This window comes from Canis lupus, chromosome 3, assembly GCF_048164855.1.
Source record: "Canis lupus baileyi chromosome 3, mCanLup2.hap1, whole genome shotgun sequence".
NCBI lineage: Eukaryota > Metazoa > Chordata > Mammalia > Carnivora > Canidae > Canis > Canis lupus.
In genome coordinates this window covers 56,563,665-56,579,654 of record NC_132840.1, presented here as the reverse complement: position 1 = coordinate 56,579,654, position 15,990 = coordinate 56,563,665, and the positions used below count along the sequence as shown (strand labels likewise).

The 15,990-nt window shown below is 56.3% G+C and overlaps 2 protein-coding genes and 4 non-coding genes across 7 annotated transcripts; all 6 read left to right on the top strand.

Annotated features, from left to right (window-relative positions):
• Positions 1-979: 979 nt before the first annotated feature.
• SENP3 (SUMO specific peptidase 3) lies at positions 980-8,707 on the top strand. The gene is made up of 11 exons (XM_072821576.1): positions 980-1,121; positions 1,985-2,710; positions 3,467-3,706; positions 3,802-3,913; positions 4,454-4,601; positions 4,731-4,778; positions 5,399-5,476; positions 7,155-7,292; positions 7,472-7,555; positions 7,677-7,727; positions 8,160-8,707. The coding sequence occupies exons 2-11, from the start codon at positions 1,996-1,998 to the stop codon at positions 8,268-8,270; spliced, it is 1,725 nt and encodes a 574-aa protein (XP_072677677.1). The 5' UTR covers positions 980-1,121; positions 1,985-1,995; the 3' UTR covers positions 8,271-8,707.
• A 700-nt stretch (positions 8,708-9,407) lies between these two features.
• On the top strand, positions 9,408-15,621 carry EIF4A1 (eukaryotic translation initiation factor 4A1). Of its 2 annotated transcripts, none has more exons than XM_072821578.1 (11): positions 9,408-9,518; positions 10,772-10,820; positions 11,228-11,360; positions 11,737-11,876; positions 13,152-13,320; positions 13,654-13,763; positions 13,992-14,135; positions 14,218-14,355; positions 14,453-14,542; positions 14,790-14,869; positions 14,968-15,621. In XM_072821578.1, the coding sequence occupies exons 1-11, from the start codon at positions 9,496-9,498 to the stop codon at positions 15,110-15,112; spliced, it is 1,221 nt and encodes a 406-aa protein (XP_072677679.1). In that variant the 5' UTR covers positions 9,408-9,495; the 3' UTR covers positions 15,113-15,621. The 2 variants fall into 2 exon arrangements, with proteins under 2 accessions (XP_072677679.1, XP_072677678.1); XM_072821577.1 differs by lacking the exon at positions 9,408-9,518 and adding an exon at positions 10,022-10,150.
• Positions 11,393-11,513, top strand: LOC140631317 (small nucleolar RNA SNORA48). The gene has a single exon (XR_012028954.1). It is a non-coding gene; the product is annotated as a small nucleolar RNA SNORA48 (small nucleolar RNA).
• On the top strand, positions 12,189-12,333 carry LOC140631318 (small nucleolar RNA SNORA48). The gene has a single exon (XR_012028955.1). It is a non-coding gene; the product is annotated as a small nucleolar RNA SNORA48 (small nucleolar RNA).
• On the top strand, positions 13,422-13,559 carry LOC140631329 (small nucleolar RNA SNORD10). Its single transcript, XR_012028965.1, has one exon. It is a non-coding gene; the product is annotated as a small nucleolar RNA SNORD10 (small nucleolar RNA).
• Positions 14,580-14,720, top strand: LOC140631305 (small nucleolar RNA SNORA67). The gene has a single exon (XR_012028943.1). It is a non-coding gene; the product is annotated as a small nucleolar RNA SNORA67 (small nucleolar RNA).
• Positions 15,622-15,990: the final 369 nt, after the last annotated feature.

Sequence of the window (15,990 nt, the reverse complement as noted above, 5' to 3'; positions counted from 1 at the left end):
GCGGCGGGCAATGCCAGGCCGTGTCTAGACCCACTTTGGGTCCCACTGGAAGGCTTCCAGAACAGCACCACCACCTAGCGGCAGCCTGGGAGAGTCCGCCTGCCTGCTGGCAGACGTCCACGCAGCCTCCCTCCACTCGGAAAGACTCGTGGCTCCCCAGGCCACACCTGTCCCCAGGTACCCGCTGCCTCCTCGCCGCACAAGCAGCCTCACCCCCCACTCCCCTCCCCGGCTGTGGGGCGCCCCGGTTTCCACCACGATCTCCGGGGGAGGGGGTGCTTGTTAGGCGCCCGACGACGACGCTCCCCGTGCAGCCACACTCCTCCCTCGGGTGGTGCCAAGTTTTGCCTTTCGTGCTGTCCGCCCGCCGGCGTGGGGGCCCCTGTGGGCTGGGCTGGGCGGCCGGGGAGCGTGGGTCAAGCGTGCGCCCTAGGGTTGGCCTGCCTTCACTCCTCTGGGCTCTTCTTTCCGCTCAAGACCCGCTTAGACTTCAATAAAAGAGAATAAACGGCTTCCAGTGCCCTCGCTGCCCTCCCCCCACCCCGCCTGCGCCCCCAGGGGACCCAGGTCCCGCCGCCCCGGGGTCCGGGCCCGCAAGCGCCTAGGAGCGCTCCCGGCGGGACACGCAGCAGCGGACAGCACGCACGCGCAGGCGGGATAGCGGTGGGACCGCCGCGCGCGGCCCCGAGCAGCTAGCGTGCGCAGGCGCAGCCGGGCGCAGGGCTCGGGGGGCGGGACCGTCCCGTGGCGTCTGCGCCCCCGGGTAGGCGGGACTAGGCGCGTGCTGGCCGCGCCGGCGCTGTTTGCCGGGTGTGACGTACAAGTCGTGCGCCGCCAGCGCCGGTGGGCCTGGGGCTCGCGGGAGGGGAAGGAGGAGCAGGAGGAGGAGGGGGAGGTGGTGGAGGTGGAGGCTGAAGCAGAGCAAGAGGCGGCCGCGGCGGGGCGGCTCGGCGGCGCGGCGCGGCGCGCGGCCCAGAAGCGTTGGAATCCTGAATTGAGAGGGCTGCGCCTGAAGACAGCAGGAGTGGCGGGGCCGCCGCCGTCGCCGGAGAGATGAGCCGGGAAGCCTGAGGCCGGAGACGCCCGCCCTCGGGTCCGTCAGCCCGGCTTCCCCGCTCCCGGTGAGGACGCCCCCTACCCTTCCCCCAGCCCTGATGCGGCCTCTCCCAATCCTGGACCTCATTCCTACCTAACGGGGGCCCAGGAGGCCCTTGAAGGGGCTTCTTAAGGCCCTCTGGCGCCGAACTGCCCTGAGCCTGTAGGACCAAACCGGTGTGGGACGCATTCTGGCCCCCGGGAACCAGGAGAGGGGGCTGGGCCAGCCTGGCTCACGCGGCTCAGTTCTGTCCCAGCGCCTTGATCCGGCTGCCTGAGCACCGGTTGGGTTCTCTTTCAGTTTCCTTTAACATTCTTCCGTTTTCATTGGATTTTACTCCCTGAACCGTAGCCCTGGGATCCCCGTTCCCCCCGAGACCTCCCGAGACGACCTGAGCATGCCCGTACCCTGCCCACCCCAGCCCCCCATTCATTCCAGGGTGGTAGAGAACTCTCTTCCCACTCCGGACCGCGGTTTCCTTGTGGAAGTTGTGTTCTCCTCAGCTGTCTCCGTGTCATGTCAGCATTCTCGTGCTGAGCCACGTCCCTCGTTAGGTTCTCAATTAGGATACCCCTGGCAGTAAAATAGAGAAGCAGAGCCTGAGAATACTGGGTTTAGCCTGGGGATCTGAGAAATAAGATCCCGGAGGCCTGCTGCTTAGCCAGTCTCCCTTGCTTCTGTCTGGTCAGAGGAGAGATGATGGCACAGGCTCTAAAGGGCCCCTTGTGAACCGTGTTAACCGGAAATGTCAGCAGTCAGTAGTTTTGCGTTTTGCCCTATCTCCTTAGATTATTTGCATCTGATTCCAGAGAAGGCATGCTGAGGAAGAGAAGCAAGATCTGGGGTATAGGATGTTTGGATTCTGACACTCTGACCATTGTTTTACAGGCTACTGGAAGATGAAAGAGACTATACAAGGGTCCGGGTCTTGGGGGCCTGAGCCTCCTGGACCTGGCATAGCCCCAGCTTACTCAAGTCCCAGACGGGAGCGTATTCGTTGGCCCCCACCCCCCAAGCCCCGACTCAAATCAGGTGGAGGGTTTGGGCCAGATCCTGGGTCCGGGACCACAGCGCCAGCCAGACGCCTCCCTGTCCCTCGGCCCTCTTTTGATGCCTCAGCTAGTGAAGAGGAGGAAGAAGAGGAGGAAGATGAGGACGAAGATGAGGAAGAGGAAGTGGCAGCTTGGAGGCTGCCTCCAAGATGGGGTCAGCTGGGGGCCTCCCAGCGACCTCGCCCTCCCCGCCCTACTCATCGAAAAACCTGCTCACAGCGCCGCCGCAGAGCCAAGAGAGCTTTCCGGATGCTGTTCTACCCAAAAAGCACCTCGTTGACATTCCACTGGAAGCTTTGGGGGCGCCACCGGGGCCGGCGGCGGAGCCTCGCACACCCCAAGAACCATCTTTCACCCCAGGAAGGGGGTGCGACACCACAGGTGCCATCTCCCTGCTGTCGTTTTGACTCCCCTCGGGGGCCACCTCCACCCCGGCTGGGTCTGCTAGGTGCTCTCATGGCTGAGGATGGGGTGAGAGGGTCTCCACCAATGTCCTCTGGGCCCCCAGTGGAGGAAGATGGATTAAGGTGGACTCCAAAGTCTCCTCTGGATCCTGACTCTGGTAAGGTGGGAATGGGTGGAGGGAGAGGGTAGGGCGGGTTCAGATCCTGGAGGATCAGGAGCTTCTGGCTGTGGTGACAGCTGGGCCGAAGGCTAGTAGGATGGCAGAGTGAGTCCGGAATATCTGTGAGATGTCTTAAGCGCCTCTTTGAGCAGCAACTAAGTCTGGGGAGATGCTCAAAGCTGGAATACAGAGTCTCTAAGTAGGTGTCCTGTGTATAGATGAGAAAGGGAGACGTGGTTTACCAAAGTCAGGACAGTTTTAGACACTTAAAATTCCTCATTTGCCCTTTGAGAATAAAGGGGACCCTTGCATGTGTGTCTGCAAAGGGTGCCATTCTCCTTGTGGTGGGATGAGATTTCTCTGACTAGTGGACTACATCGCCTGTCTTGTTCTGTGTGCCATTCTCACTCAGAATGTTTCTTTTATGGATTCTCAACCAAACAATTTCGGGGTATGTTTTTATTAATTGAGCGTTTGCAGGGTCCTATACTAGATGCCAGGTTAATAGTGATAGATATCTCTGAAGTTTATCTCCTTAGTCTTGTCTTGCTTTTGTGTTATGAGTAGTACTTTTTCTTTTCTGTTTCTTTATAACTTCTCAGACATGCTCATTTCATCCTTAGGGTTTATATGGGTAGATACGTTTCAGTTCATCCTCGTGGTTTTATAATTTGTGTGGGTCACTTAATCTTATCCCACTGTTCTTTGATCTGAGCCAATTTCTCATCTCCATCCTGTTTCCCCGTCCTACAGGCCTCCTCTCTTGTACTCTTCCCAATGGCTTTGGGGGACCACCCGGGCCAGAAGGGGAACGAGGTCTGGCACCCCCTGATGCCAGCATCCTCATCAGCAACGTGTGTAGCATCGGGGACCATGTGGCCCAGGAACTCTTTCAGGGCTCAGATCTGAGTGCTGCAGAAGAGGTGGAGCGGCCTGGGGAAAAGGCTGGCCAGCACAGCCCCCTGCGGGAGGAGCATGTGACCTGCGTACAGAGTAAGGGACCCTAGAGGACCCAGTCTCTTGCTTAGTAGCCAACTCCTAAGTTGGAATCTGGAGGCCTCACGCCACTCCTCTTTCCTTCCGCTCAGGCATCTTGGATGAATTCCTTCAAACTTATGGCAGCCTCATCCCTCTTAGCACTGATGAGGTGGTAGAGAAATTGGAGGACATTTTTCAGCAGGAGTTCTCTACACCTTCCAGGTGAGGCATGAAAGAGATGTCGTCAGAAGAGGGCTGGGCCCTGAGAGTATGGAGAGGTTGCTGCTGCCTTTTCTCCCATAGGGATGTACAAGGCGGATGGAGGAAGGTAGAACTGAGGGGGAGGAACCTGTAGGCAGAGTGCCACGCCCCTGTAAACTGACTGGGGTGGAGTCTTTACCTGAGATCCTGCAATATTATGTATACCTGATACTCCTGTGCCTCTCTGGAGACTAGGCCTTTAGCAGGTCCTCAAAAGGATGTGTGGCCCAAAGAAAGGATTAGTTTTTGTTTGAAGTGGGTTCCACACCCAGTGTGAAGCCCAACACAGGGCTTGAACTCACGACCTTGAGATCAATACCTGAGCTGAGATCAGGAATCGGATGTTTAACCGACTGGGCCACCTAGGTGCCCCCACCCAGGTGCCCCCTTATTCTTAAGAATAAGAACTTAGTTTAGGTTCTTATTCTGGGCAGTAGAAAAGTACTTCTGTATGCTCTAGCCCCCTTGTCTCTTGTGTGACTCCACCCTTGGCCTACTCAGGAAGGGCCTGGTGCTGCAGCTGATCCAGTCGTACCAGCGGATGCCAGGCAATGCCATGGTGAGGGGTTTCCGAGTGGCCTATAAGCGGCATGTACTGACCATGGATGACCTGGGGACCTTGTATGGACAGAACTGGCTCAATGACCAGGTGAGGAGTAGTGGAGAAATGGGCCCAAAAGGGGATTTAGGGAGCAGGGTGTCTGGGGCCCTCTGTTTGGGGGAGCCCTATACCTATGCTGCACTCTCCATGGCAAGTTGCCTCCAATTTTCTCCCCAGGTGATGAACATGTATGGAGACCTGGTCATGGACACGGTCCCTGAAAAGGTAGGCCCAAACCAGGTACCTCAGTCCCCAGAAGCCCTTCTGCAGTTTGAAGCAGCTTTTTCAGTCCCCTTTATCTCTTCATCCATAAAGAGGATCTTGGTTTTGGGGGAGAGGTGGTAGAAGGCAGTCAGTTAAATCTGTAATCTTTCTTTTTTAAAGTTTGTTTATTTGAGAGAGAAAGGAAGGGAGGGGGGAGGGAGGGAGAGTGGGGGGGAAGGCAGGAAATCTCCAGCAGATTCCCTGCTGAGTGCAGAGCCCAACGAGGGGCTTGAGCTCTCAATACCGAGATCACAACCCCAGCCGAAACCAAGAGTCAGACACTCAACTGACTGAGTCACCCAGGCGCTCCTCAAATTTGTAATCGTGGTCCTGAACTTACTAATTCTTTTCCCCCAGTGTAGGGTTTTTCCCTGTGGCTAACTCCACAAATTGGGATGGGAAGCAGTAAGATAAGGTTAAAAAGGCTTTGGTTTTTTACCCTCAGTGAGTTGGAGTGCAGGTTATTGAAACTGGCCCTTGGAGCCCTAATGAAAGGAAGCAAGCGGCCAGGGTGGAGGGGACCTGGCAAGGGGGCCTGAGCTCTTTCAGTTCCATCCAGGTCTTTTGTATCATTGGCACAGGTGCATTTCTTCAACAGTTTCTTCTATGATAAACTCCGCACCAAGGGTTATGATGGGGTGAAAAGGTGGACCAAAAACGTGAGTTATCAATTCATATACGCTGGTGTGACACCTTGCCTGTAGAGGATTAGAGTTCTGTTTTCTAGGAGCCCTTCCTCAAAGCCTGCTCACTCAGTCTTTCAAGTATTAATAAGGCTCTGGTATGTGTGAGGTAGTCGTAGGCACAAGGGATTCAGTGTTGAGTAAGGAAAACTTGCCTTTATGGAGTTAAGGGTAAATAAATAGGTTAAATTTCAGCTAGTGCTAGGTGCTATGAATCACCTGAAAGGGTAATGCAGTAGCCCGGGAGCTAGGCCCTTTAGATTGGGCGGTTTGGGGAGGCCTCTCCTCTCTGAGGTTTGAAGGCCAAGGAGCTGGCCCTGCAGATCTGGGGGAGGAGTGGTCTAGGCAAAGGAGTAGCAAGTACATGGGACCCAGAGTGAGAATGAGCATTTGAGGCACCGAAGGCCCATGTGGGTGTCCTGTATAGTTGGAGCATCTGAGTGGAGGGAGTGTAGTAAGAAATCCGGTCAGAGTTGATCCTGTAAGGCATGGAGGAGAGGCAGAGGAGGATCTTTCTTGATGTGCATGGAGAAGCCACTGAAAAGTTTTAAGGAGCCTGGGAAGTCCCTCATGTTTTCAACTCCTGCTTCATGTAGACTGGAAGTGGGGGGAAGAGTAGAAGCAGGCAGACTGGCCAGGGAGGGGAGCACAGAAGCCTGGAGCAGGGCGCTGAGTGCAGAAATGGAAGTGGCTTTCTCTAGGATAGGTTTTGTGGGTAGAACCATGGTATTTTCAGATGGGTTGGATGTGGGAATGAAGAAGAGCTAGGAATTGGGGAGGCCTGGGTTAGTGGCAGAAGTTACTGGGGAAAATGAGGGAACGCGTTTGGTGATGGGGTAGGGGTGGGTATCTTTTCTCCCCTCTAGTTGGGGTCCCTGCCCTCCCGCCAAAGGTGAAAAAATTGGTCTAGAGTGAAGTGGGACTGGCTCTGGCATTTTAGTTTCTGTCCCCGGGTTCAGGGGCTTACACCTGCAGTGACCTGGCAGGCCCGCTTCTCCCAGTATGGGTGGGATAACACAGTGGAAAGAACGTGGCCTGTGTCCCCTGTGTCCTTTCTCCTGTGCCCGTCAGAAAGGTGCCCTACTCTCCCAGGCTGCAGTTCCATCGTTAGGCTGACTGAGAACTCCCTCACAGGGTGGTTGTGGTAACGGGCCGACCCCTTACTAGGTCCTGTGCGGTGCTGTTAACGTATCATGGACAGGAACTAATTTAACTCTGGTAACAAACAAGTGAGATAGGCACTGTTATTCGCAGCCTCTTACATCTAAGAGGACGGTGGCACGGAGAGCCATTCCGTAGCTCACCCGTGGTCACAAGCTAGGAAATGGAGGAGCTGGGTTTAAACCCCAGCGGGCTGGCTCCAGAATCCTGAGCCTGGGTTTTTAGCTATTAAGTACTCGTGCCTTTAATGTGTGGAAAGAAAGTACCTGGCCATCCTGGGGTCTCAGGTGTGTTGTGACAGTAGGTCTTCTGACCTGCCTTCTTCCCTCACCCCTGGAATCTACACATGCTGAACTTCACCTCACAGTGGAGGGGCTCAGCTGTGTGCTTGCCCACTGGGCTCCTTGTCTCCGCCTCCACTCTTTAGGACCCTCGCGGCAATGGGCAGGTGGCTCCTGCTGTCCAACCTGACCTCTGACACCACCCTCCTTAGGTGGACATCTTCAATAAGGAGCTCCTGCTAATCCCCATCCACCTGGAGGTGCACTGGTCCCTCATCTCTGTTGACGTGAGGCGACGCACCATCACCTACTTTGACTCGCAGCGCACCCTAAACCGCCGCTGCCCTAAGGTTTGAGAGGGAAGGCGGGGGGGGGGGGGGGGGTGGGGGGGTGGGGGGGTGGGGGTGGGGTGGAGAATCCAGTGGCAAGGCATAGTGGGCAGAAGGGCAGGCCTGGTGCCTGGGACCACTGTACCCTAGGTTCACTTGGGAAACCGAGGCATCACTTCCTCTTTTTCCTGTCTCCATAGCATATTGCCAAGTACCTACAGGCAGAAGCAGTGAAGAAAGACCGGCTGGATTTCCACCAGGGCTGGAAAGGTTACTTCAAAATGGTAAGTGTCTGGAGGGAGGGGTACAGGTGGTGATGGTGGTGGTAGAGGAGCGGTAGGAGGAAGAAGTGGAAGCCACACCCCGAGGAGCGTCCAGGTGAAGGACTTCTTTTTTATTCTCTAGAACGTGGCCAGGCAGAATAATGACAGTGACTGTGGTGCCTTTGTGTTACAGGTAAGCAGAGATCGGTGGGGTTAAAGGTTTGGTAAGGAGGTGGGAGGCTGTTCCACCTCTCTGGTTTGGCTCACAGGCACTTGTGAAGCAGAGAGGAACCTTAGGTGTTAGTGTGCAGAAACTCGGATCCCCTTGGTCTCCCGGCTTCCCCGGGCCCACACTTGGCCTGGGTCTCTTGGTCCTTGGTCTCTGGCCCTGGTACAGTTGCTTCCCAACCCCCAGTGCAAAGCATTTTCTTCAGGTATCGAGAACAGTGACTCTAGAGTCAGGCTTTGAGCCTTAGGCTATGGGACGTTGGCTTTGTGTGTGAAATGTGGATGTTCTGTGAAAGGTTTGGTGAGGTGGATCTGGCTCCTGTGCAGCACAGCACAGGTCCTGACCTGGGGGGATGCTCAGTAGATGGTTCTTATGGCCTGCTTTGTTAACACCCAGTACTGCAAGCACCTGGCCCTGTCTCAGCCATTCAGCTTCACCCAGCAGGACATGCCCAAACTTCGTCGGCAGATCTACAAGGAGCTGTGTCACTGCAAACTCACTGTGTGAGCCTCGTATCCCAGGCCTCAAGCCCATTCATTAATGGGCATGGGGACATGGGGCACCCTTCTTTCCCATGAAACTCCAGTTCCTTTCCTCTCTTGCCTCTCCCCACCCGATTCCCTTTGGTTTTTCATATTTAAATGTTTAATTGATTTCTGTTATTTTTTTTCTTTGAGAGAATACTTATTGATTTCCGATGTTGAGGGGGTGGCCACGGAACAGCCCCCTTTCCCCCCTCTGCTGGGGCGGAGCGTCGCCTTGTGGCCTGGGTGGGGCAGTCATCCCCTTTATGTGTGCAGGGGCGGGGGCAGGAAAATCTTGTGCTGGGGGTGGTGGGCGGGCAAAGGGATTACTGCCTGCCAGATCTTCAAACTTTTTTTTATATATATATATATATAAATGCCACGGTCCTGTTCTGGTCAATAAAGGATCCTTTGGAGATACACAGTGCTGGTCTTCCATCTGTCAGGCTCGGGCTCAGCAGTCACCGTTGGCCACACTGCCATAGGTGTCGAGACCACGGGGCCCGCCATGCCCCGTCCTCCCCCTCTCCCCCGGGACCGGTCATCCCCGGACCCCACCCTCAGCCCCCACCGCAGGGAAGCTGGGGCTCAGAGGTAAGGGAACTTCGGGGCAGCCCCCACAAGTGCCCGGAGGCGCCCCCGTCCCGCCCCTGCCCCTGCCAGGTGCGCACGCCTTCGGCTTCCACCCGCGCCGCACGCTCGCGACGGCTCGGGGCGGAGTCCGTCTACCTTTGCTGCACAACACGAACGACTAAGGTGCGGGTCCCGTGCGCACCTGGAGCGGAGGCCAAGGGAAGCGGCGGTCCCGGGAGCCCGGAAGTCCCTGGAGGCTGAGACCTCGCCCCTCGCGCGCGATAGGGCCCGCTGGAGCACATGACCCGGGCGCTCTCGCCTCCGCACGTGTAGGGGCGCTGGGCCCCAAGATGGCTGCCGGGCCTCGAGGCCTGACTCCCGTATGTCACTTCCGCACCGGCGAGAAAGGCGGGCCGCATAGCCAATGGGGCTGCAGGGGCGGGTCCTCATCTTGATAGGCGTTCAGCTTGTCCAATGGTGGCGGCGTGCCGGGGTGCCGGCGAACTAACGTCACGCCGAGTCGCTGAGCGCCGGCGGCGGGGCCGAGGCGGCCGAGCCAATGCGATGGCTGGGGCGGGGTCGGGCGCTCTATAAGTTGTCGATAGGCGGGCACTCCGCCCTAGTTTCTAAGGATCATGTCTGCGAGTCAGGATTCCCGGTAAGAAATCCTTATTGCAAGAGATCGAGGCTACTCACCCAGCCGCTCCTTTTCGAGGGTCCCGCGGGGGGCGGGGGAAGCCGAGGCCCAACCCCGGGCCTCTCCCTCCCGGGGTTGTGCGGGGCGGCCTTACGCCGGGAGGCCCGGTCCCGGGGGGGGGGGGTAGCGAGGGAGGTCCGGCCCTCGGGGCCCGGCGTGCGAGGCCTGCCCTGAGGCCGCTGTCCCCGACGCGGCGCGCGAGGCCCCGGCCCGAGCGCCAGGCGGGGGTCGCGACCCGGCGCGGGGGACGACGGCGGCGGCGGCGGCGGCCGGCGGGTCCGGACGCCTCTTTGGCGAGGGAGGGCTCGCGCGCGCTCGGGGTTCTGGGGGATTCTGACGGGACCACTCGCCGGAGCGGGGGGCGCCCGGGTCCTCTGAGCCGGGCGCTCGGTCGCGCGGAGAGCCGGGTCGGGGCGGGAGAAGCCGGCCGTTCAGTGTGCTGGTTTTCTTGACGGCCAGGACCGAGCCTGACCCCGAGGAGCGGCCGCGTGAGGCACCGGGAGCCCACCCGGCGCCGGGCGGGCGGGTCCATTTTGCCGCACAAGCCGGGCAATTGGCAAACTGCGGATGGGCAGGTCCACTTTCCTTCAGGGGTGAGCGGCCTGAGGTATGGGAGGGCGACGCCATTTCGCGACGGGGCGGGCGGGCTGTGGATTGTTCCGTGGCGGGGGGAGACGCCGCCGGGTGGTCGAGGGAGCGAGCACATGGCGGCCTGAGGGGCTCCCCTCCCCCAGCCCCCTTCGCTGCTGAGTGTTGTGCAATCTCCCCCTTCTCTAGCTCTGCTGGGGCTCATTGTGCGCGAGGCCGCCACCGCCCGCGGCCTCCCACATCCGGGCACCGCAAGGGGGGGAGACGGGCTGGAGGGGTGGGGGAGGGCGCGGGCGGAGTGACGTGGGGGGAAGGGGATGTCCTCCCCTCGCAGCCGGGAGGCAAGGGGCGGGACTTCCGGCGCGCCGGGGCCGCGGGGGGAGGCGCACGCGCTCCGGCCGGCCCGGGACACGTGGGCGGGGGCGCGGACCCCCTCAGGGTCCCGGGGGGCGCGGCGGCGTTCCCTGTGGCCTGCGGGGGCCGGGGCCCGAGTCGGTGGAGGAGGAAGGGCTGTGTCCTCGGGGAGTGGAGGCTGATGGCACGGGCGGGACCGCTTGCTGGGGAGAGCCCGGCCGCGCGGATTTCTAACTCGTCTCAGTTGGTGTGCATCTGCTTTCCACCAACAGATCCAGAGACAATGGCCCCGATGGGATGGAGCCCGAAGGCGTCATCGAGGTGAGCCGGGAGCTTTGAGCCATTGTTCCCCCTCTCTGGAAAAGACGGTCTGTAGCAGCCTCCCCTGACCTCGGGAGGGGTGGTTCCTGTCCCCTAACAGGAACCTGTTCCTGTTTCCTCTCCCCAATTCTCATTCCTTTTCGATGATTGGTATAAAGTATCTACGTCCTGGGTTGTACGAACCAGGTTGCCGGAGGAGTCTGGTCTCCTCTCCTGCCCTGTTTAGCCTCTGGTTTCACAAGTGGACTGGCCCTCACTGATTGCCCAGGCCGGGTAGAGCCAGCTGGCTTCCCCAGAGGGAGGAGAGGTGCAGGGATCTGCAGCTCTGGGGCTGGTACCAAGGTGCCCTCTGTTCTGCGAGAACACAGACCCCCGTTTGACTACTGTGATTTTTCTCTGTCCTACAGAGTAACTGGAATGAGATTGTTGACAGCTTTGATGACATGAACCTCTCCGAGTCCCTTCTCCGTGGCATCTATGCTTATGGTTTCGAGAAGCCTTCTGCCATCCAGCAGCGAGCCATTCTTCCTTGTATCAAGGGTAAGCCTCCTGTCCCAGGACAGGTTCTGGGCTGTCCCTAAACTGGGTACAGTGGTATCTGGTTGGTGCCTGTCTCCTATCAGTCGGGGACCGAGCAACTCCTTGTTTATCCAGGCTTGGCTTTTGGTCTGTGTTCATGCCCTGGCCACATGCATGGCTGGTTTGATTTCTGCTGGTACCTGTTTCTGAGCTTTGTGCAGTACTGAATGAGTTAATGTTCTGTGTGGGCACTCTGTTGTCATGGGGTAAAGTCTGTGGAGCACGTCATGCTTGGCACATGGCTCCATTGGCTTCTTGTGGGTAAAGTAAAGCCTTGAACATCTCATGACTCTGAAATGTATGTATTCTCATGTCTTGTTTTTCTCGATCTATTTAGGTTATGATGTGATCGCTCAAGCCCAATCTGGGACTGGGAAAACAGCCACTTTTGCCATATCGATTCTGCAACAAATTGAATTGGATCTAAAGGCTACACAGGCCTTGGTCCTGGCACCCACTAGGGAGTTGGCTCAGCAGGTGAGTATGTAGGCTTTTTTGTTCCTCCCCTGAAGGACTGCTTTAGAAATGTGGTCATTAAAAAAAGCATAGATGTGTGTTCCTCAGGACCACTATCTATTTAAGAACTGAATGGTTGGGGGGGTGGGGACTGTGTAAAGAAATAAGTTGAGGACTTCCGGATGTTTGAGAGCTTGTTAGGATTAATTACGAGGTCTTTCCTACCCAAACACAATAAGCATTATTTTCTCCACCCATTTCCTGAGTCAAATGAAAAGGTTGCAAGGTGGAGCCTGGCTGGCTGGGCAAGTTTGGTGGCTGTTTTATGAACAAACCCCCTGGCAATGGGCAAAGAGACACCTTGGTGGTGGTGGTGCTCTTATATCAGCCAGGGGCAAAGCAGACGGGCAGTCCTGTGTTCATCCTAGCTTGATGCCTGGATTGGTGGCCAGAGCTGTTTCATGCCTAGGGCACATAAAATTTTAATGAGACCTTTCTTGGGTCTTGGTGGAGAAAGGGTCAGAAATGCTAGTCTCATAAGTAGGATATTAGTTTTATGGTGAGTTTAGGATGATTCTATGCTTATCGGTGAATTGAGGTAAGGTACTGTAAGTGAAGAGTTCTGGAAGAATTCAGTAGGGCCTTAATGTATGTGCAGAACATGCTCTTTTAAAAAAAGCGAACGGGGATCCCTGGGTGGCGCAGCGGTTTGGCGCCTGCCTTTGGCCCAGGGCGCGATCCTGGAGACCCGGGATCGAATCCCACATCGGACTCCCGGTGCATGGAGCCTGCTTCTCGCTCTGCTTCTCTCTCTCTCTCTCTCTCTCTGTGACTATCATGAATAAATAAATAAAAAAAAAAAATCTTAAAAAAATAAAAAATAAAAAAAAATAAAAAAAGCGAACGTGTCACCTAGCACAGGTTCTGTGGCAGGAGTTCAGTAGGACATGGGTAGATGGCCTTCCATTCATAAAACTAGTTGGAGTGAGATCAAATCAATGGGTCGTCATGGCTTTTAGAAAGGGCTGTTAGTGTGAATCCTTGTATTCTTAGGAGCCAGACCAAGCTCAAATCCTGAGCCTGCCACTTACTGGCAGTGTGATCTTAAGTGAAGTATCTGCCTGTTTCTTGTCTGAAAAGTGAGTTTAATGGTGCACGTCTGAGTTGGAGAGAACACTAGAAGCATTTTATTTATTTATTTACTTACTTATTTTTTATTTTACTAGAAGCATCTTAAACGGGACCTGCCTTGATCATAGCTCATAATTGGGTACATTTTTTTTTTTCTGAGTCCAGATACAGAAGGTAGTCATGGCATTAGGAGATTACATGGGTGCTTCCTGCCATGCCTGCATTGGGGGGACCAATGTACGTGCTGAGGTGCAGAAGCTTCAGATGGAGGCTCCTCATATCATCGTGGGCACCCCGGGTCGTGTGTTTGACATGCTGAACCGGAGATACCTATGTGAGTCTGGCTGTCCTCTTTAACCCTCCCACTCGTGCCTTCCCCCCCCCCCCTTCGCAGTGTCCTCCTCTGACGGGCTAGCATGCACCTGGGAAAGAGTTGCTCTGTGATGAGCCCATGCGTGTCATCTGAGCCTGGCTTCCCCGTCCTCAGCCCCGGGGAGTGTTCTACTTCCCTGGCCTGTCAGCTGGCCTCGTGTGGGAGTCTTGGCAAAGGATCAGCCTTCGTATCCTGAGAGCAGATCTCTTGTTCCTTAGTGTTCTCGATCAGGAACTTGAAGTTTGGTTTCCTGGTTCCCTCACTACTGTCCATTGGGGTTTTCTCCTCTTGTAGCTCCCAAATATATCAAGATGTTTGTACTGGACGAAGCTGATGAGATGTTAAGCCGTGGATTCAAGGACCAGATCTATGACATATTCCAAAAGCTCAACAGCAACACCCAGGTGAGAAAGGGGTTCACAGACTCTAGTGGGCGGTCAAGGTTTCCTTTGTAGGTGGCTGTGTGGTGGGGGTCACAGCAGCAGCACATGCTGCAGGAGCCACAAAGAATCCGGGGGCCTCAAGCCTTTTCATGCCCTAGCTTCTGCATTAGGCGACAACTTACTTGCTTGCTAGGGGAGGGGGGGCCAGCCTGGAGGATCCCCTACCCCAAGGCTGCTCTTTCCCATTAGGTGGTTTTGCTGTCTGCCACGATGCCTTCTGACGTGCTTGAGGTGACCAAGAAGTTCATGAGGGACCCCATTCGGATTCTGGTCAAGAAAGAAGAGTTGACCCTCGAGGGCATCCGCCAGTTCTACATCAACGTGGAGCGAGAGGTGGGGCCCGGTGCAGGGGGGGGGCTTGCCTGGCTGTACATCCCTGGGTAGAGCCCCTCACTGATCTCCTTCCCCCTCCCAGGAGTGGAAGCTGGACACGCTGTGTGACTTGTACGAGACTCTGACCATCACACAGGCAGTCATTTTCATCAACACCCGAAGGAAGGTGGATTGGCTCACCGAGAAGATGCACGCCCGAGACTTCACCGTGTCTGCCATGGTGCGTTCTCTCCCTTGTTCCCCGTAGTGCCCGTGTGCCTGGGCCTCCGAGCCTGTGCGCCTGTGACACGCGCCCTCCCCTCTGGTCCCCACTATAGCACGGAGACATGGACCAGAAGGAGCGAGATGTTATCATGAGGGAGTTCCGCTCGGGCTCTAGCAGAGTACTGATTACCACTGACTTGCTGGTGAGTAGGGAATGGAGAACCCTGGGAAGGAGGGAGGACCCAAGCTGATTCCCTCTCCAGGGGGCTTGCTTGTGCCCCCCTCAGGAAAGTAGCAACTTGGAATAAAATGTGACATGCCTCAGGGTGCTGGGAAGAGGGGCTGCTGTTTCCTTTGCCTTCCCTTTGGCTGCCTACACACACAGCGGTCCCTGCTACGCGCACTGGTCCCCCACCCTTCCTCCTGCTGACCTGTCCTCTCCCGACCCAGGCCAGAGGCATCGATGTGCAGCAGGTGTCTCTAGTCATCAACTATGACCTTCCTACCAACAGGGAAAACTATATCCACAGGTAAGTGCAGATCTAAAATGTTCCCTCCCCCAGCCCTGAGCTCAGGCTCTGTCCTGCCCCCATCCTGAGCCAGACTGAACCTGTCCTATTCTCACCAGAATCGGCCGTGGTGGACGATTTGGCCGGAAGGGTGTGGCTATTAACATGGTGACAGAAGAAGACAAGAGGACTCTTCGAGACATCGAGACTTTCTACAACACCTCCATTGAGGAAATGCCCCTCAATGTTGCTGACCTCATCTGAGGGGTGGTCCTGCTACCTAGCCTGACCCTGGCCTCAGTCTGGGGGGGGCAGAAGAGCAGGAGGGGGGAGGGAAGGGAGCCAAGGGATGGACATCTTGTCATTTTTTTCCTTTTTTTTTTCTTTGAATAAATGTCACTTTTTGAGGCAAAAGAAGGAACGTGAACATTTTAGACACCCTTTTCTTTGGGGCAGGCTCTTGCTCCAGGCGCCGTCTCTTCTCCCAAAAACACTAATCCATCTCCGTAACCTAGTCAACCTCCAAACCCCAGAGGCTCTCCCCCACCCCAGCTACGTGCCTCTTCAGAGGCTGCCAGGGGCCATAGTGTCACTCAACCTCATTTGCTGGACCAAATCTGGAGAATCCCAGAGTTAAATGGCCCAGAGGATTGTCCCCAGGTGGGGGGGAGCAGGGGAGAAAAAGTGGTAGCCATTTTTACATTGTTTTGTATAGTATTTATTGATTCAGAAAACAAACACAAAATTCTGAATAAAATGACTTGGAAACTGCCTGTTTGGGCTTCTCATTTCTTGCCTCCCCTTCCCTCCCACCTGTGTCCCAGGGCCTCCCTGGCTGGGGCCACCACTCCACCCCCAGTTCATAGTCCCTCAAGTTTCCCTTGGGTTTCCTTTTTTTGTTATCCTCTCCCTGCTGACCCGCTAATGGGGTAGCATTTGTTGGCTAGTGACCCACTCTAAAGGCCAAGACGCAAGCACCATCATAAGTGCCTCACATGTTCTGTCAAGAGGAAGTGACAAATGGAAAAGAGGGAATAGAAACACTTAACCCCTAGAACTGGAGGACATAAGCAAGGGGTGGGGTGCTGTTCCCCGCTGGTTCTGTAACCCCTCCGGCCCACCAAACAGGCTGAAGTAGACAA